The sequence below is a fragment of the Uloborus diversus genome, chromosome 7 (assembly GCF_026930045.1).
Source record: "Uloborus diversus isolate 005 chromosome 7, Udiv.v.3.1, whole genome shotgun sequence".
NCBI lineage: Eukaryota > Metazoa > Arthropoda > Arachnida > Araneae > Uloboridae > Uloborus > Uloborus diversus.
This window is the reverse complement of record NC_072737.1, coordinates 162,276,606-162,298,641: the sequence shown is the minus strand read 5'-3', so window position 1 is coordinate 162,298,641 and position 22,036 is coordinate 162,276,606. Positions and strand designations below refer to the sequence as shown.

The 22,036-nt window shown below is 33.4% G+C and overlaps 1 protein-coding gene across 1 annotated transcript; it reads right to left on the bottom strand.

Annotated features, from left to right (window-relative positions):
• Positions 1–9,314: 9,314 nt before the first annotated feature.
• Positions 9,315–12,959, bottom strand: LOC129226968 (uncharacterized). The gene is made up of 3 exons (XM_054861596.1): positions 12,861–12,959; positions 10,863–11,124; positions 9,315–9,777 (listed from the first exon to the last, which is right to left on the bottom strand). Exons 1-3 carry the CDS (start codon positions 12,957–12,959, stop codon positions 9,491–9,493), a joined length of 648 nt encoding a protein of 215 aa, XP_054717571.1. The 3' UTR covers positions 9,315–9,490.
• Between the last annotated feature and the right edge of the window lie 9,077 nt (positions 12,960–22,036).

The window sequence follows — 22,036 nt, the reverse complement described above, 5'->3', positions numbered from 1 at the left end:
AAAATTAAATAATTCATAACACCAATGTTATCACTTCCAATGATATTATAGCTCAAGTTCTAGCTGATGCTGATGAAAAAGATATTAAAACCAACAACAATAATGACAAATATGAAGTTTAACTACTTTTAACCGACTCGATGACTTTTGATGTGCAGAAAAACTTCAAAAGTTTTTCAAAACCAGAGGTGCAAATGATGATGTTTTTTGGGCCATAAGGAATATGGGAGAGATAATAAGCTCAAAGCAAATTAACCAACTTCTTTGGTACTGTACAGGAGAAAAACCATTGTTTTCCAAGTTGGTCGATTTTCAAAAGTTCAGTTTCAAAACTAATTCGTTAACTTTCTTAACAATTAACTTTATAATTGCTTTTATTAATTTTTGTTTTTAGCATCGATTTAAAGGCTTGTTCCACCTTCCACGAATCCACCCATTTAAGACAGAGCATGCATAGTAAAATTATTATAAAATTACCGGTACCCGCACGGCTTTGCCCGTAGTAGAAAATTAAAACAGGATGGCGACAGATCAGGGAGATCAGGGAACTTTATTAATCAGGGAAATATCAGGGAATTTTGAAAAAATAACAAAAAATCAGGGAAAATTGATTTTATGAAGAATTTTTTTTTTTTTTCTGGTTTACAAAATTAAGTACTATAATTCCCTACGCATTTTCCGCAAATTATCTGTTCAAAAAAAAAAAAGTAAAATTAATGAGGTGCATTATACACTGCCGCATATTTGTGCATCTTTTTTCCTCAACATCAAAGTATTGAATCTTACTTATTAACCACAGGATGAACTTCCTAAGATTGCTTCTGTGTCTGTTCGGTTGTTTATTTTACCTAGTTTGAAATTTCCTATTACGCTTTCATTGCTACGTAAAATAAACAACCATACAGGCAAAGAGGAAGCCTTCATTAACGCCTTAGCTTCTTTGCCTTTATTCCATTGTCTCGAAGTAATTAGAGTACTGTGATTCTTGATTTCAAGAAGAAATCTTTGGTTTTTGAATTAATACTGGTAAAAGCTTAAAAGTTATTACTTCTTCGCGTTTTTACTTTTGCTAAAATTGAACTTTCAATTAAAAAAAAAAAAAAACTTTGTTTTTTGCCGTTATACTATTTGTTGTCACTGCAGATTATAAAGGTTTTCTTTTTTTCAGACTTAAGTGATTCTTTTTTATATAACCAAGTTGTTTTCTTCTTTTATATATTTTAAAATTAACTAATTGCTTTTTTTTCTGTTTTTTTTTTCCCCCTTGCATTCAAAGTTGTTTGTTACAAAAGCAATCTAAGACTTTTTTTCGTTGCATACTGAAATCATTTGAAATAGAGTTAACTTGTGTACTTAAGTAAATATCTTTATTTTTTTTATTGTTGAAATGCAGTATTCATTCATTAAAACCTATGTTCTTGATTAGAGAAAAGCTCCCTATGATGGATGTCAAATGGTTTCATCTGTTTTGCATAAATATGTCAACTAGTTATATAAGAATAACTACATTACTTCTATTCTTTCACTATTACTTGTTATTCTTGCAACAATTATTATACTGTTTGAAAATTTAGTTCAAAATAATTTCAATTACTTTTTAGTTCTATCATAAATACACATATGTTTTTAAGAGTGAGTTTAATAGTTTCTTAAAATTCTCATGCTAAATGGTTTCTGAAAGTATTTTTTTTTAAATTTTCTATAATCTTTCCATGTAGAAAAATTTAATATACTGTTTTGTAGGGGTTTTTTTTCCAAAAAAATTCACTTGATATGTTTTTTTTTAACCATTTTATTAAAAAAGTATCATCTTTTTAAAATATATCTTTAGTTCAACAACTTTACACAGCTTAAAATGTTTAAAATTCTGCATTTTATACAAACATACAATAGGTTTCAAGTAGAGCAAAGAAAGAAAACCATTATCATTAGTAATGTAAATCAGGGAAATCTGGTGAACTTAATCAGGGAAGTCAGGGAACTTTTTTTCGCAATTCCTGTCGCCACCCTGTAAAAGGTCATTTGGTTCGCCTGTATATTTACAAATAATGGATGATGAATTTCTCGCCAATTTGCTATATTCATTTGCTCACCCACGTTACGGTTCCATGTAATGATGGTTTGGTAATTTACTCATCCACGTTGTCATAATTTTGCTTGGTAAAATGTTCTTAAAATTGAAATAGAAAAAGAGCAAAATCGAATTTTCGAAAAATTGCTTCGAGATGCTCACCCCTAAGCTACGAACTAATTCTATGCCAAATTTCATGAAACTCGGCCAAACGGTTTTGGCGCAATGCGCGGAACAGAGATCCTGACATCTAGAGACACAGACTTTCAGCTTTATTATTAGCAAAGATGATTTAGCCTTCAGCAGTTTTGTGTGTTAAGTTAAGAATAAATAATATATTTTTACAAAAAGTTTTCTTTAATCTATCTGTATATATTTTAATCTAGTATTAAACCGGGTGGGGGGGGGGGGAGTATATTTTAAGTTTGGCATTAATACAAAACTTTTCTTCCAACTTGTGTGTTTTGATGACAGCAGCCACTTAATCTCAGTTTTAATAGAAATGGACGTATCTGTCTCTCTTATTTATAATAGTGTTATAATGAAAAATTTCTGAAAAAGTAGCAACTAAGAGAGCATAATGAAACTTTTTTAAGAAGCTTAAATTATTTACCCTCATGTTCGCCTGATCAAAGTATGAGGTCTTAAAATCTGCGTACATTTTAAGAAAAGTCAAAAAATTTAGCAAATTTTGTTGAGGAATGGAATTTGTGAAAGCTTTCACAAGCTTTGCAGATCGATGTCCTGACGTTGAAATCGCATGGTAACTTTATTTTATTGCCAAGTCTTTAAATTTAGCATTTTTTGCAAAATTTTCGCAGACTTTAAGTACTTCAGTTTACGGGGGGGGGGGGGGGGGCACCAGAAAATGTCACAATATGATCTTTCAATTGCTTTCATTTTCAACTCTTATCACCATTACACTTCGTGTATTTCCCTGGTTAGAAGCTTAAATATGAGTATTCAGGGTATTCTGAAACATGCTTTTAGCAAATTATTTTCTTTATCAGTTGTTTTTCTAGAAGCCTAGCTACTAAGGATCAATTGATTCACAATGAGTCAACATTGTATTGAAATGTAACTTTGTGCATAATTATAGCCCTTGATTCCTTTATTACATGATTTTTTCTTATGATTCATTTTATAGTAGAAATAAAACTAAATATCTTGGTGCAAAACATTTAAATGATAAAATCAACGTTGTTACAGCTTGAAATTCGATAAAAATTTGTATGCTCTTGTTTTGGAGCTACATGAAAATCCTTTAATCAACACTGCTTTTTTTTTTTTTTTTTTTTTTTGTAAGTGTGGGTCGATTGATGTTACCTAAAGGAAAATACACTCACTGCCAAAAGTTAAGCACAGAGTGGTAAAATGCGAAAAATGGATAAGTACCGCTTTGATTGAAATGAAATACGGCAGGAAAGTAGCAAATATGTTTATGAAATGAACAATACAAAGAATTACTTACAGAGATGAAAACAATAATAAATTTTCAAAAACTATAAGATGACATCATATCGTAATCATTTACAAAATATTGTTTAATTTCAAACAAACAACAAAAACTGACATTAATAGGGTATGTGTAGACATCCCTCATCTGCATACAAAGTTTACAGAGTGTAAGCATGCTTTTTATGAGGTGATCAACCACCACAGAGTCGAGTAATCGCCATTCCTCATGTAGAGCAGTTTCCAATTCTGTGAGAGTGGTTGCGGATGGGAAACGTGTACTAAGGGCAAGGCCGAGGGCATCCTAAAGATTTTCAATGGAATTGAGGTCGGGTGAGTACGCCGGCCAGTCCATACGCGCAATATACCCTCATTCTACAGGTAGTGGTCAACGTTGGCAGCTCTATGGGGACACGCAATATCGTCTATTAAAGTGAAAGCAGGATCCACTGCAGCAGCGTACAATCTCACAGTGGGGTCTAGGACTTCCTCCCGATAACGTATAGCCGTCATAGAACCCCGTCTGTAGGTGTGCAGGTCGGTGCAAAACTCCAACGAAATCCATGCCCAGGCCATGATTCTTCCACCTTGGAATGCGTGATGTTCTGGAGCTGATTACGCTTGCCTTGTTTTCTCCAGACCATTGCACGCTTGAGATCGGGTTGCAGCCCAAATCTTGACTCATCTGCGAACATAACAGTGCCCCAATCAGTCACAGTACAACTGACATGTTGGCGGTACCACTTTAATCGTGCCCCTCTGCATTGGAGTGAGAGAGGAATACAAACTCGTGGTACCCGGTCATACAGCCCGTTCATGTATAGACATCGGCACACAGTAGTGGAAGATATCGTCTCACCAATGGTCGCTGCAACCGTAGATGTCACGCGTGTAGAGGTCCCTCTTCGGTTCCGCTTGGCTACAACAGCAATATATCGATCTTCCATGATTTTCGAAACCCTTAAGCGACCGGTCATAAGTCTTCGGGCAAATGTTTGGCTCGTTAGAAATTGTTTCCATAATCGTGAAATGGTGGAGTGATAAGCGCCAAAGAAAAGAGCAACTACTGTGATTGATTGTTCTGCTTCAGTGCGTCCGACACCACTAGACCGCTCAAAATTTTCCATTCATCCTCTGGAAGCCATACAAACACGTCTGTCTTGAAAACAAATCGTATGAAAGTTCTAAACTCCTTTCATCGGCACTTACAAGCAACTCCTGTAACCCTTCAAAATGCTGTCTTCTTATACGACTGCTTTTTTTGCATATTTCTCGACACTAAACCACGAGATTGGCTGTTACCTAACTTATTTGCATACTTTCTACCTCTGCAGAGAACTGCAGCTTCTCCAATTCGGATTGACTTCCAGAATTTTATTTTCCTCTCCGTGCTTAACTTTTGGCAGTGAGTGTATCTAAATGTAAGAAATGGTCCTTTTTGTTAATTATTTCTGTATTACGAGAGTTATTTTGAGCTCAAGAAATTCAGAAAAATTTAAGTAGATGAAAACCCTTGAAACATTTTTAGATTGATTTATCAATGATTTGGCAAAAAAAAAAAAAAAACTTTTCCTGCAAAGTGTTAACTATATTTCAATGCGTGAATTAGTTTAAAAGAATTAAAAAGTAAGTATACATGCAGTTAGGATTTCAGTAATTTATACTTAGAATGATTGTGAAAATCAGGAAAAGTAAACAGAAGGATTGTTGAATGAGAAAAGACAAGAGAAATATATTTAAAAAAAAAATCCACTGCCACATATAATTCTCAAGAATCATTCCCACACTTTATTGTTTATTCAAAATTGAGGAAATGACATATTTGTTCAAATTTGATTCTTGATAGACCTAATTGATTTCTGAGAATAACCACATCTAGTAGGGGAAGCTGCTGTACCCATGGACGGTTGTACCAACGGACGTTGTCGGTAAATTCCGGGTATCATCGAGAGAGATTCTATTTGGGGTTCAACGTCTGTGTCACAGTCCTCTCCAGTACCCTAGGAAGTTTCAACGCCATCAAACAAGCATTTAAGATTCTATCACATTTTTTCAGTTTTAGTAGGATCTAAGTAAAAAAAAAAAAAAAAAAAAACATGAGCAATTTCTTTGTTTTTTCGTCCGTCGTGGATTCTATTATTCATTTTTGTTGTAGGTATCATGATTCATTATAGTAGGTATCATATATCATTGATATATTTTGAAGGTTTTGTTTCTGATTTTTAATGTTGTAAAACTGCGGTCCTGGCAAAACCAAAATGGCGTACCTTTGTACCCAAGGACACATAACCATATGTACCCACGGACGGCAATTTTTAGTCTCCTTGGGTCACACGTGAGTCTTATAATGTGAAGTACCTCAAAATGGTGCCTTGTCATCAACGTCCGAAATTGGCTTTCAACAATGATGATGAATTTGAAGTAGGGCTTGAAGATATAGTGTTGAAGTAACCCCCACCTGTTGTAGGATCTACAGACCGTCAATCCCACTTGTTTTCATTTGAAGTCGACTTTTATAGATTTTGTTGGTTTAATCTAAACTGAGTTTTTCTGCAATGGGTTAGTTTTGGGTTAAAGGTTTCAATTTGCATATAAATTGAGGTTATTATGTAGGTACATAGAGAGCCATAATATCATGAATCTAGTAATTTTTTTTTGTTTAAAAACATATTAATTATCCACAACATCACTAACTCTCTTAAGAGTAATAACTTTTTAAAAGAGTTCTCTGATGTTAAAAATTAAGAAAAAATTAAAAAATGGGAAAAATTGTCGATTAATTTTCGAAATTTAATTTCTGTTGGATATTTTATTTAATGTTATTTTCAATGGACGTTTGAAGTATCTCAATATAAAATGACTTATGAAAATGTATTGAGTATAATTGAGTTCCCCAGACCTATTTATATATTGTTTTCTTGCATGTCCATGGATACAAGGGCACACGTCTGGGGGGTGAACGGGGTGTTGTACACACGGACAAAAAGGATGGTTTTTAAGAAAAAAATTTTGAAGTTGAAAGCTTTGAGATTTTCATCTGACGAAAATTGCCAAATAAGATGATAAGTTGTAGATTCTGTCAGAAAATTTTTCCGATTATCCATTCCCAGAAACCAGCAAAAATTGAAAAGTAAATTTTGCCCGTGGGTAGCTTCCCCTAATGTTCTTAGACAAGGAAGTTACTAAATCATTATTCAGTTTTCGTGCATTGTTTTATGTTATTTAGCTTTTAAACACGAAATGAGGGAATGGCACTCGTGAAAAACGCTACCTGGTTTGATGAATTCAAATTGATTCCACGGACAAATTTTCAACAACTTAAAGACGAAAATGTGCTGCAGTGTTCGTCAGAATTGGCAGCTATAAACTACTAAAGCTTTTACAATTTATTATTTTTTACTTTCATCGTGATTCTGAGGGGTTAAGATACTATATGGTGCAACTCACGGGGGGGGGGGGGGGGACGGTTATAACATCGTTATAACAATTTTTTTTTGTCAGTGCAGTATCTCTGGCTCTAAATTTTGATGCCCAAACTTAATTTTTTCTATCGGAACCAAGTTTGGAACTGAACGTGGAATTTTTGCAGAATAGTAATCAAAGAACCACCATTTCAAATACAAATGTGACGACCAGCAACACGCTCTGGGCCCAGCTAGGGTGGTCCTAGTTAGTTTATAAGTCCCCACTGAAGATCATTGACCCTCTTAAAGCTATCCACCCCGTTGCTCATTACCGCCTTTTCCGGTAAGCTGTTCCAAGTGCCCACAACCCTACTAAAGTAGTATTTTTTCCTCACTTCCAGGTTAGCCTGAAATTTGAATAGCTTAAAACAATGCCCCCTCGTCCTGTTTTCAGTGCAAAAATTTAATCCATTAACATCTTTCATTTTGATAAATTTAAACAACTGAATCATGCCCCTCTGACTCTACTTTGCTCCAGGCTATACATATTAAATTTGGTATCATAATCTAAATCTGAAAATCCCCTTACTAGTCTAGTTACCCTTCTTTGAACCCTTTCCAATACAGAAATATCTTTCTGCATTTCGACTATGCTCCTAAACAACACGACGATGCCTACCACGCCATGCCATTGCTGCTACTGCAAATGGCACATATACAGTCGAACCTCCACATATCGAAATTTTCTATATATCTAAATCCCAGCAAATTTCTATGTTTATTACATAGAAAAATTGTTTTTATATTATCGAAATTTTTTTTCGAGACATTTGTAGATTTTTTTTCCACTTCAGACTGTTTGTCTAATGAAAAATGAAGGTTAAGGAAGAATATTATGTTCACTAAAGGTTGCTACGAAACTCAGAAGGAATCTGGGGTTGAAAGGTGTGTATATAGGTCGTTGTTCAGTTCTGGAGTTCTTAAAGTCCCTCAAGTTTTATTTCAAATCTAAGCTGTAACCAGTAACACTGTAAAATCCGTTTTCAATTTATCCCTTTTGTCTGTTGGTTGTCATTCCTAGTCTTTTTAGCTACAGTAAAAATCATTTAAGTAGACTGATTTTTTACTTTTCTCTCGATTACATTGTCAAAACGAAACTCCCCTAATGTTGCGGATCAAGTTAATTGCCGAAGAATGAAGGTGTATGACGGCGCAGAAATGTAATTTCTGTTAATTTTTTAATTATCAACTTTCATTTAATCCGATGCTCGTATAAATTAGAAATTGGGTTTCATACACGAAAATTAGCTTTAATTTGAGTATTTGAGGAGATTTGTACGATAAATAAGATCGTTTCTATATATCGATTTTTTTTCCGGTAATTTGCTACTTCGATATATGGAGGTCCGACTATACTGTTATCTGTCAAACTACTTCCTCACCCCAAGTCCCACAGCGCCCTTTCCAATCCTGCGTTGACGAGAATGCGAAAGCAGCTCTGTTTTTAAAATTTTTATCAAATTAAGGAAACATTTGACAGTTTGATTTCTTTATGACTGAAAATACACATATAAAAGTATATAATGTAGTACTTTCGAATTTCAAAATAATTCAGACTATGATGCAAAACGTAATATGATTTTCTTCCAAATAGCGAAAAGTTAATTCTTTGCACCGCGCATGATTCTGAATTCAATAATGGTTTATAATTTCCAAAATTGGCATTAAATTACAGTCAAGTGTCACAGTAAGATGCTATGCATCTTTTTTTTTTAGCTCATAAAATAGCAAATATTTTTTGTAGCAATAAATATTAAAATTTTGTATAAAAATCATAATTGTAATGTAAAATCCTTGTCCCTTAAAAAATGTTTTTTTACAAGTTTTGCTTAAATTGATGGATAAGTCCTAGAAAGAATATATTCCACAAAATACGTACACTACATTTCAGAGCAATAGAACAATAACTTGTTTAAATATGATGCAAGTAGTCTGAAATTTTAGGTTTTTAAAAAACGCGTTTAAAGTTCAAACTCACAATGGTCCCAAATGTAAACAGCCCCTACTATTTTATTAATAACTTTGGAAGTATTTTTACGATCATTAAAAGTTTGGTACCAAGCTATTCAGAAAAGTAGAGACAATAAAAAAAACTTCTTCTTCAAAACATCGGATTTTTTAAGCTTAAACAGTCCTGAGACCTCTTAGTATGCTGGACGCTGCATACTGGTATTTTGGGTCACAAAATCAGGACATACGTCGAGTGTGTATCCATTATGCTATGGTTGGCCGAAGAACGTTAGTGATAAGTGTTGGAATATAACTAATTTCACAAAAACAATTAAAATGAATACCATTTTAATTTAACACAACTTAGTAAATTATATATACATAAAAGAAAACTATTCTTGTGCTTCAAGTCTCCTTTTTCTCATAGCTTGACAAATGTGCTATAAACACTCCTATCCAATAAATTATCACCCATGATTGTGCATATATAGAATACAGCTAAAAGCTTTTGTAAAAAACATTGCCTATCTCTGCAAAAATATGCAGTTTCTTATTTTCTTTCTGCTTCTGTCTCTTGCTCCGCTTCTTCTGCTGCTTCTGCCTCCGCTTCACCTCCTGCATTTCCTCCAGCACCAGCTCCAGCATTCCCACTAGCTCCAAACCCAAAATTCATACCAGCATCTGCTCCTGCCCCTGCTCCTCCTTCACCTCCCGCTCCTCCTCCTCCACCAGCACCGGCTCCAGCATTCCCTCCGAATCCGAATCCCATTCCAGCGTTACCACCTGCTCCGGCTCCTGCTCCTCCGTTGCCACCTCCTCCTCCTCCACCACCTGCACCTTAATATGCAAAAAATAAAAGAATTTTGACATCTTTAACTCAAACTATGCTTTACGCAATTACGAACTGCGATCGGATCCTACTCATTGGGTTTCTTGTTTCTGCAAATGGCTCCTATCGCAATCATAATTGTGAAAAACATAATTTGAATTCAAGATGCCAAATTTCAAATTGGATATATTTCAGAGGTTATTGGATAGAGTCCAGAGTTCATAAAATATAGTCTAATGATAATTGAAAATATATTCTAGGGGCCATTGGATATAGTTTAGAGATATAGCAGGTACCGGAATTCAAAAACGGTCAAGTGAGAACAATAAGCAATACTTGATTGCTCAAAAAAGATGAAGAAAAAAACCCCATAAATTTTGAGTGACGGGAATAAACATGTTAGTGCTGAGGAATAAACCCAGAATTTCGGGCATCATTTTAAATTTTGTGAGTATAAACAAACTTTATGATTTTATCCTTAATGTTAGTCTTTAAACATGATTATACCAGTTTCTTTCTTTTTTTTTTTCGGTGATATCACTGTTAAATATTCTTGTATGTTCTTAATATCAAGCCACTGCTTCAATTAATTTGAAAAAAAAAAAAAAAAGAAACTTAATTGAAAAAGCTTATCAAATATTTGGCTAATGTTTGAAAATAAATGTAAAAGTAATCCTTGCGCATATACGAATTTTCGAACATCAACCATATCATCAATAATTATATTATCAATTATTTATGCCTTGGTTTAGTGGTCATAAAAAATATTCATTATTTAACTCAATCATTCAATTACTTTCTTACAAAAAAAAGAAAGAAAACAAAAGCTAATTCCGCAATTAAACTAATTTGAAAGATACAGATAATTTTCTTCACATTTTTTTGCTCTTAAATGTTAAAGAAAAAGACGCACTTTGCATTTATAATAGTAACAGAATTAAAATTTAAAAGTTTAAGGAAAAGGCTTGAAATAAAAACTAAGCTTTAATGTATTTTAATTTAGTGAAAATCTCGGGAATTTTCAAAATTTCCTTCCCAAAAAATCAGTTTATTCCCGGGAATAAATCCGGTTTTTCTTCATTCGCAACATTACCTGCTCCTCCACCAGCTCCGGCATTCATTCCAAAGTTCATTCCGGCGTTGGCTCCACCCCCTGCTCCGGCTCCGCCTTTTCCACCTCCTTGTCCACCAGCTCCTGCTCCTGCATTCCCTCCGAATCCGAATCCGCCTCCCATTTGGCCTCCTGCTCCACCACCTGCGTTACCCATTCCCCCAGCACCTGGCCACTGGGCATCGACTTCGACCAAAGAAGTCAACAGAAGCAGAGCTCCACATGCTAGCAGTACCAATGATATCTGAAATGAGTAAATTGATTAATTGCTCAAAAATTTAAATAATAGGGAAGTTTTCGATTTTTCAATTTTATTTTTATATGATAGAGTAACATGTATGAACATCATAGGTGAAAAAAATTTTGCGATACGATAAGTAGTTTTTTTTTTAAATTAATTTTTAAAGTTCAAGCGATTGTGACGTCAAATGGCACAGGAAGTGACATCATGCGCTCTTCCGCAGCGGGAGAAGCCGAAGGACGTGCAGTTGACTTCGAAGACTCCTCGCGTTTCTGGAACATTAAACCTCTCATCCTCTCGGAAATATTCGAATACCATCATTGATGTTACTTGAGGAAGATTATTAGATTGTGCTTTAACGAATCCGGCCCCCATAGTGTGTTCAAAAGGATTATTGAATTTCTAAAAAATAAAAATATCAGCGCGCTCAAAATGTCCGTGGCGAAAACAAGGGATCTTCGACGGAAGGCTGCCTATTAGTGCCTTGTGACGTAAACTCGTGACGTTTCAGAAAAGCGCACTTTTGCGCGTGGATTTCTAAAAATTCATTAAAAATCAATCACGGTGTTTTAAAATTCAGCGATGGTGAATTTTTTAGTTTTGAGGGTCAATTAACACTATCCAATAGTCAAAATATGAATATTTAATAGGTTTCAACTTCCCTATTATGAAGCAATAACTTGAACTTGTTTCAGTCAAATTAAAGCAGGGGAGCTCGCATCCAGGGGATACTACTTTATGTTTCTAGAAGTCATGATTCTGAACAGATTTTACGTCTCATTTTTTTTCCATATTTTTTATTCATGCGAAGTATCTTACAAAATAAATTTTTATTTATACTAAATATCAAAATGTCACTCAAACGAAATATTTATTCTTACTAAATGTCCTGCAAAAGAAATTTTTATTTATACTAAATATTGTACAGATACTAATGAATCGTAATATACAGGGTGAGTTTGATCGAATCTGCCATACGAATGAGGGTTATAGAAGGGCCCAAGCGGGGCATAGAACCACCCATTATCGTGTCCAATCCTTAACCGTAACCGAGTTATGGTAGATATAAGGAAAATGAGTAAAAAAACAAAATTCTGAGAAAACGACCGATTTCTGAGAATTCTGTAGGACCTACACACAAAACAAGTACATATTTGGAAAGAGCAGATTAAATCCTACAAAATGACGCTTTTTCCATCAAAATAGTCGCATTTTACAACGAGCTACAAGCTTTAAGACATTGGACACACTCAGAATTAAAATAGTGCCAAAGTTTTCAACCGACGTTTTCAAAAACAACCATATGAGCTAGAACCGATCAAATCTACCAAAAACTGTCCCGTTTCACTAGCTTTCAGATGATATAACAATAAATCATATTAGGCTTCATATTCAGCAGAAATTCAGACTTTTGTTTGAAACAGTGTAAACATCTGCATTCGTTGAAAATGGAAAACCAGCGAAGAGTCGCACGTTCCTATTTTAAATTTTCAATTTCACGTAAGCATGTTGCTTTCTTTGTGTAAAAAAATGATATTTTTATGTAAAAATACTATTTTTGACATTTTATTAAGTGACAAACACAAGAGGTAACATTAGGTAGAAATAAAAGACGCATTACTTTCCCGTGCTTTTCACAAAGGAAAAATCAATAATAAAAAAGTTACACTAACATCAATAAGTACATTTAATCAATCCTCAAAATTTACAATAGCTGCTGAAATTTGTCACCTCCCCACCTGGTACATGCCCTTGCTCGCGAACGGAAACAACCGTTGCTCTAAGTATAGTCCTAGAAAGTGCTCTTTGTAGGCATTATACTCTAAGTGAGATATCATTTCTTAGTTTTGCTACTGCTCCATCAAACCAGTTGCGTAATTCCTACAAACTGGCTACTTCTGTTTTGTATACTTCTTGTTTTAAGAATCAAGTTTTACGGGATTCTTCGATTGGTCAAAAAGGAATGGGCCCCGGCTGTTGATCTTTCTATTCTGCTTTTGAATTTATGATTTGTATTGTGTGTGTATCGATTATAGAATTATTTCAATTACAGTACCTCAAAAATGATGAAACGATCAAAAATATTTTTATTGCTTAATTCAAAACTAAAAACTACTAGTCTACCCGTGCGGAACTCCGCACTGTACTTCGAATCATTTCATAGGGATTTCACTCTTTAAAAATTTCAAAGAAAGAATATTGTGGAGAAAAACCTAAAAAAGTAAACGGAAAAAAGTAAGTGCACAAGAGAAGGCATGTAATTTGAAGACATCAGTAACAAAACCTCGTTGAATACAACGTTGTGATAATTTGATCATCGCTCCCTTTTTGGTTGTACGTATTTTCAATGCAAGTATAAATATCATTAACGGAAAAAAAAGAAACATTAAAGAGATATTTAGTGGCACGGATTCGAACTGGCGCCATTCTGATTAACAGTACGACGCTCCAACAAACCTAGCAACTGTGCCTTCCTTTTCGAATGCTATTCATTGAAGGAATGCGTAATAAAACACAGTAAAAATGTTTTTCGCCGAAAAAAACATAAAATCATGCGTCTATGTTTTGTCATTAGCCAGCATGATACGATTTAAAATTATTCGTAAAACATGGAATTTGATTAAAGAATGAGGAAGATCTCACGTAGCGATTGAAACAAACATTCTAGAGAAGTAATAAATTCGGTTGAAAAAATAAGTGTTTTTATTTTTGAATATTCAACACTTTCCCATAGCAGGCTTCTTTAACCTGTACGGCTTAAAAGCCCGCACTTGTTTTTCTTTTAATCGAACACTTAAAATTCAAAACCAAAACCATTTGAACTGAGTCCGTTTTTTAAGTGTAATTTTTCGAACGTAACCAAAATGTTTTTTTTTTTTTTTTCAGCCGAAAGCAGAGGAGTAGAAAATGATTTCTTACTAATGAAATTGATAATAATTTTAATGTTTTATATCGTATTCGAATAAATAATTAAAGATTTACTGGTTGAAACTCGTAGTTTTAATTTGGCGTAGTATTTTTTCATTTGTACAAAAGTCGGAACACTGCTATTAGAAAAATCTACGTTTCAGCATACAAAGAAAATTTTTTCTGCACAAAAAGGATTCCCTTGAGGTATATCTAATACTTTTTTTATGCTTACAATATGCTCAGTGGCCTGGACGGAGTCAAAGCTTAAAAAAAAAGGGAAGAACACCCTTCGATTAGCAGTCAACTTATCTGATAACTGTAGCCTGCATAAAGGAGTCGAAACACCAAATAGCATTCCCACTGCATTTATTTTTATTAAGTGTGTTATCTGTTGTATGTTATGAATACATGTAATGCGTAATATTACTGTAAATTTGCTATTATGTCGGACAGCCCGATCTGGCCCGAAGTTCAGACAGTGTATAGCCGAACGCTCTACCGAAAAAAAAAAAACCCCCACAGTTAATTTTAATTTTTTTTTCTTGCCGAGAAGTGAAGAACTTTTGAAAATTTTTACAATTTGTTATCGCAGGCTGTTTGAACCGTTATGACTTAGATGGCAGCACGTGTTCATCATTTAACAGTACGGTTCAATTACAAAATAATTTGAACTAAGTTCTTTTTTAAGCGTAGCTTTTCAAATGTAGCAAAAATGTGATACGCTATTTGTTTTTTTTTTGCAAAACGAAGAAAAATATATATATTACCCTTTAAATTGAGGTAGTATTTTTTTTTATTTGTACAAAGAGTCAAAAACTCATTAGAAGAATCTATATTTCAACATACGATTTATTATATTTTACTGAACAAAAAACAATTCCAATGTATATATATATATATATATATATATATATATATATATATATATATATATATATATATATATATATATATATATATATATATATATATATATATATATATATATATATATATATATATATATATATATATGTATATATATATATATATATATATATAGTCTGAAATCTTAAACTTGATACTTATATTTTCACGTACATTATGCTTCAATTTTCTTCCGGGAGCCAAAGCTTAAAAAAAATCCTTATAAATGAGTATCAATTTAGCTCCGTGTTGCATCAAGTTTTCATAACAGCTAGGAGCGTTTCTACCTCATTTACTCCCTCATATTCGTTATTCATTGTTCATGTAATGCACGATATTTTTCAAAATTTTTGATGCAGATTGTCCGGACGTGGGCCCGAACACGCATTCCCCTGGTTACCAGTCGAACGCTCTGCCAATCAAGCTATTCAGCTCTGCCGGTAACAGTGCAAGTTAAAGTTATAAATTTAACCGAAAACCTCATTCTGGTTCTTTAAAACAGGTTTTTTTGCCCGAATAAACAATTTTTAGACCGTGGGTCTATTTTTCGTCAGCAACCTGCACGTTAAGCTTTGAAATAAGGTGTAAATAAAAGAAATCGATCAAGACTTGAGAAAAATCTCGCGTAGAAACCAAAAACAGGCTACAGAAACAATATATAAGGAGTTATGACTGGTTTTAGACCATGCTCGCTATGTGTTCTTATGCAAAAGAAAAACTTTAAATTGCTTTTTCTCGATGATGTTTTTTTTTTGTGTTTTCATGTCATTAGAATCCCTAAGGATTTTTTTCTGTTAAAGATACAGCTTTAAAGTAAAACTTTTTGCAATTGGGATAACATATTTGACAAAACTGTGCATTGGATAAGCATTTTATAAATTACTCAAATGTTTAGAGCATGTTAAACCTTTAAAAACCAAATTTAAAAAAAAAAAAACTTTGATTTTTTACATAATTAATCACAGAAAATTTTCTAATAACCTCATAAGCAAATAAATAAAACAGATTTTTAGAGATGATTATAGTGATCGTTTAGCAAAAAACTTTTTTTTAAATTAGTGCAAAAATAAAAAAGCCTTAGGGATTTTAAAAAATTGAAATTTTCACCAATTTTTTTGAATTTTTAAAAAATGTAGGCAATATTTTTAAATTTTGAAAATAAGTTTTTGATTACGAAATAAGTATGCATATTATAGTTTCAAAAAATATAAAATTTACTTAAATTTAAAAAAAAATGTCTGAAAGGTACTGTGATCCCTTAATAACATTCTAAACAACTGGGCTTATATTTTTTTCTTTTTAGTTTTTTTGGTTTTTACGCAATCGCGCTTTTTGCTTGTAATTAATTTTTTTTTTCATAATAGAACTTACTTTCTGAACGACCGTCGTATTAGTTTTAATTGTATATTTTAATTTCAAAAGATAATCAATACACACCTCTTGAGGGACAACAATTCCTTGAATTGAAACTCTATATTGGCTGTATTAAAGATACTTTTACTGCTCTTTTATGGCTTGCAATGATTTTCGGTGAAGAAAAAGTTTCTTTAGGGAAAGGTGTTTATTGTTTTTCCTGAGATTTTTCATGATTACGGATTACGAGGAAAATTCACCATCTATGAAATCTTTATATTTGCTATCAGAGTGCTTTCCCTTTCAGACCGTTATTTACTTGCGTTTGGCCATAAAAATAGAGCAATGGAAAATGTATTTGAGTTCGGAAAGAGTGTGAGAGCAGTAAACAGAAACGTGTACATCACCTTGTTTGTCGTAAATGTAACTTTTAGCGCAGGCATGTGCCAGCCGTTACAGTCCGCTTTCTTTAAGCTTTGAAAATCACACATCTTCGAGAGTTTTGTTTTTGATTTTAAAACACATTTGACGAACATTACTTTAAAACAGCGCTTTTCCTTTAAAACTTAGTTTCAGTGTCTTTCAGCAATGACATTGGCATGGTTCAAATCATCAATGCTTACCTTGATTGGAGGTAGTGATTACAATACCGGTATACCGGTATACCGAATACAGTGACCGTCGCTTATTTAAATCACATTCGTTCTCAAAGCATTTGATTTCATAAAGCGGCTGATTTTATTAACCGGCATACCTACATTTAAAAAAATGAAAGGTTTTGAAGTTTAAATACTTTAAAAAACGAAATGCATTACGTCATTAATTTTTGTTTTAAGTATTCTAAAACACAGTTGTCATTTTTACTGAACATTATGTTTTTTTTTTTCATTAACACAAGGGTCTTAAAATATTGGCGTATTGCAGTTTGATTAACAGAATTGGAGAGTAAAGGTTCAATATCGTTTACGAGTTTACTAATTCATTTGTAACGTTCAACATTATATTTTCTTCTTTGCTCTAAAGTGCATTGTATGTCATCAAGCGCTTTTCTGACATCCATTGAAAAGGCAAATTCAGCACTGAGCTTTCCTCATCTTCTGGGACCAATTCCTTCACTTTATGGTTCTTCTTTATCAATTTTTTACGTACGATGTCCAAAAGTTTGATTTTATAAAACGGCAATAGTGATTTTATTAATGGATGGTTTTACCATGTTTTGGTATCGCAATGATTCTGTTCTTCTAGAGTTGATTTTAAAAAGCGGCTGATTTTATCATCCAGTGATTTTATTAGTGGGGGGTAATACTGTACCGGTATTTGATGGGGGGTAGAATACCAGTTTTTTTGGTATTAGCAAAAAATAATAAATAGTTTTTAATTAACGAGTTTTCAATTTTACTAATTAGATATCTACTGTTATTTTGAATATAAATGTCTTCTTCGATGAGACAGTCCCAAAATCAATCTATTGAAGTAAATATTTGGCTTCAGAAGCTCGAATATGTAGAATATCAAAGAATAAAAGTAGCGGAAAGATTAGAAAGTGATATTTTCATCAACAGATGGTGTGATGAATCGCACTTTCGTGAGTTTACATAAACCACGTTTTTATTTTCTTCATTTCCTTCACATGCCTTCTAGTAAAAGCTAATTTTAAGTGTGATTATAAATGTGCTTGTGATATGAACAATTTATCCCAACCATCAATTGCAGCAATTCTATATGACATTATTTTCTTAATATTTGTCTCAACTGTACTAAATTTTGATAAAACTTTTCTTGTTGGTATAATAAACAGTAATTTGTTGTCACCGGTATTAGCGTGCTGTTCTGCCTCACTATTCCGCTTTATGCCAAGTGGGATAACATTTATAATACTTTGAACATTTACGAAGAAGTAAGGCATAATCAGTTGGAACATATATTCAGATATTTACATAATGGTACAGAATTTCGAAAAGAAAACGAAAAAGAAAAAACTAACAAGATCAAATTCATTGTAAATTTTAAGCCAAAGGGTTAATAAAAAGCAAACACAAACCTATTCCGACATAGGAAAATCGTTGAAGGCCTTGTTAATACTAGAGCAGAATTACAGTCGCTTGTAGAACAATCACTATCGTGTCTACCATCTTTCGCCTAAATTCCCCAGAGGGATTTCTGCTTGAGAGTATGATGGATGAGAATCTCCCAATGGGGGTGTGGGGAGGTGTGAATCAGTTAATATATATATAATAATAACTCTTCAGCTATAAATAATAACGATTAAAAAAACTTCCCACAAGATAAAAGAAACACAGACACTAACAAAAATGATTTTTTTCAAAACCAACAAGGTTAAAACCGAATTATTTGAAGATGAAGGATTTTCATGTAACTACAGGAGGTGTATCGCGCATTATTAACAGAACCGTTGGCTTGCGTGAATTCAGAAAGAATAATTTGATCCGCCATCATTTCCATCATTATATTCTTGAATGTTTTTTGGGAAATTTCTAGTACCGGTATTCCGGTATTACGTTAAAAAAATACCGAGAACTGGTTTTGCATTTTTGATCCGGTACTGCAATCCGTAATTAGAGGTAAACGGGGAGGGGGAGTATCGTTGAGCAGACTGCACCATTGAAAGTTTTAAAGGCTGTTTTTAGGGGTATTTTATTCTTTTCCTTGGAGCAGGGAGTCTTTTTTGAATTTATGGGAGGGGGGGGGTGTTATTGCTCTTGGAAGGATGAGCACCCCTGCGAAATGTCACGTTCTGTCCAATATTCCCCGCAAGTTATTCATCTGTTTTTTGTTTTTTTTTTTTTTTTTCCAGCGAAACACGTAATTTTTATGAAAAACGAAAACTTAATAATTGCGGTAAACGACGTCAAAATAGCTCAATCAATTTGAGACGTGCTATTTCGCAAAAAGAAAGAAAAAAAAAGCATTTAAAACAGTAACTAACGAAATCCTCTGAGTAGACAAACACAATTTCGGTTCCGAAGATGCAATTAGCCAAGAAAACTCTCGATCAACTCTCCTTTGGAAACAATTTTTTTATCGGTTCATCCATTTTAGGCGCTAGCGTGCCACCGATATAATACACAAACACACACATACACAGACATACAGATACCAGATGCGTCATACTTATAACTCCCTTCCTTTGTGTATCGGAAGTTGAAGATATTCAAGTGTAGCAATAAATTTGGCACAAAATTTTCGACCGCAAAGTAGCGACTAATTTGTGAAACAGAGCACGTGTTATACATTTTTCGCTGAACATGTGAAAACAAAGCACTTATCTGTTTGTTAAACGCTACCAAAATCACTGTTGCTGAAATGTAGAATTTTATGTTTTTTAATCAAAGAAAGTAATTTAACAAAACTGTTTAATTACTTTCTTTGTCAAAATATCTAAATTTTTAAAAAATCCGCCAAATATTAAAATTCAGCCAAGAAATCGCCAAATAAAGAAACAAGTAATTAACTGAGACAATAAGGTCTATTGAAATGTAAAGTTCAAAGAGTAACAAAAATGGCAACGGCTAATTTAGCAATGGGACATATTTTTGCTAATAGGGTCGTTTCCAATATTTTAAAAGTATTTTTTTCTGAAAGAACATGCTTAAGAACATAGGATATAACCATTTTTTAAATAATTTCTTTAAGTTTAATATTTAAAAAAAAATACTTAAATTGGTGATTTTTCATTGTATACATTTTTTGCCGATGAAATCACAAATGATGAAATGCAGGTTCTGTGTTGCCATTCTCAGAGCAAAATATTTAATTCGCATCTTTACTCACGTGTATTGGCAACGATATGGTTGATCTTGATTATCATAACGTGGAAACGCGGAAGAAAGATGCGCCAAAAAGCATCATTTGTGACGTCATCTTGACCACGCCTTGTTTGAAAAGTCGGACATTTTAAAAAATTAATCAAAAAATAACTGTTGGGAAAATGAAAAATTTTTCTGGGTCCATGTTATTTTTTTGCTTATTCTATCAATTTCAGTGACTAAAAGCAATACTTTTGACTGATGAAAACAACCCCATTCAGCATGTCCCACGCAGAGGTTCGCCGATGGGTGATCACTGTGACCTCCCAAAAATGTCCTTATTCGTCAAATGTTTTCTGACGATTCGGCAAAATGAGGTTATTTCTATCAGTCAAAAGCACTACTTTTACCCATTGAAATTGGTAGAATGAGCAAAATAATAATAATAACAATAATATAGAGTCAAAAAATCTTTTAATTTCCCAACAGTTATTTTTTATTTCATCATTTTAAATGTCATTTTGGAAATAAAGCGTGGTCATTATGACGTCGCAAGTGATGTACTTTACCGCGCTAAATGTTTACGCTGTGCTGTCAATCGCACTGCCAGGACATGATAATTTGCGTTGTACGCTAATGACATCAGTGAATGGCATTTCATTATTTGAGATGTCATGTGCAAAAGCGTAAAAAATGAGTTTCAATCTGCACACTAATTAAAATAATTATCAAAAAATATTAAACTTTGCCAAATTATTAAAAAAATGGCTAAATCCTATGTTTTTTTTTTTTTGTTTTTTTTTTTTGCATGCTTTTTCAGAAAAAAAAATAGTTCTGAAATTTTGGAAATTACCCAATTATCATCATTTGGCAAAATTTGGAGCTCCATTCGATAAAATTATCATCATTCGGCGAAATTTGGAGCACCATTCGGTAGATTGAGAATTTATGCCCTCCCAAAAATTTAAGTTCGGGGCGCCCCTTGTTCCACGTTATGATACAGGTAGTTATCAAAGTAATGGAAACACTTGGAAAATTTGGGGAATTGCCTCTCTGCCGTAAATGTTCGGTTTATAAAGGTGCCTTTCTAACTTTAATCGCAGATACTGGTGACTCTATATGGTGATTGAGTTCTGTGGTCACTTATGCTGCTATTGTTCGCTTTTTAGACATTACAATAAACTTCAATACCCGTCGGTTTATTTCACTGAGCTTCTCTTTCCGCCCACTATTTTGCTGTGCCGAGCTTGTCTTACCGCGCTGTATGTATACTGTCATGACTTAAGATACTATATATTTAGATGCGCCAAAAAGTTAAAATGTTTCAGTTACACTTGCTTCAGCTAGACGCGCTTCAACAATTTGGCATCTTTAAAAATTTGAGAGATTCAACATTTCACGTGCTTGAAAAAAATCCAAGACTTCCAGAACTTTTGTTAAACCACCAAATAGTACAGAATATGTACATTGCTATTTATAAAAAAATAAATAAATTTCTAATTTTATTCTTTACTACTTACATAGCGCACTCAGAAATGTCACTTTTATTCTCAGGTGTTTCCATTATTTTGATAACTACCTGTAACTCCCCCAGAAGAAACTATTAGTATACACAAAGTCTTACCGTATTTTTCATCGTGCTGTTGTCAGTTCGACAAGACTCAGGAATACAGATGATGACAAAGGTTAGTCTTCACCATGAATATATACTAGAACTTTACGTGGCAAACGCAAATCGTTTCGTCCTCTTGAACGCGGGTAACATCAGGTCAGTTAAACATCCGAAACTCAAAGTATTGTTTTCAGTCAGTATCACTTCCGTTCGGAGTTGACCATTGACCGCACACACGCAACATGTGTTCGAATTCTAAACACATTTTTTGTTTTGTTGCATATGGAAGAAAAAATTAGGATTCATCTGTTGAGAGTTTCATTGTTGGTGCAAAATACAATACTTGTGTTTGTTATTTTACTGGTGT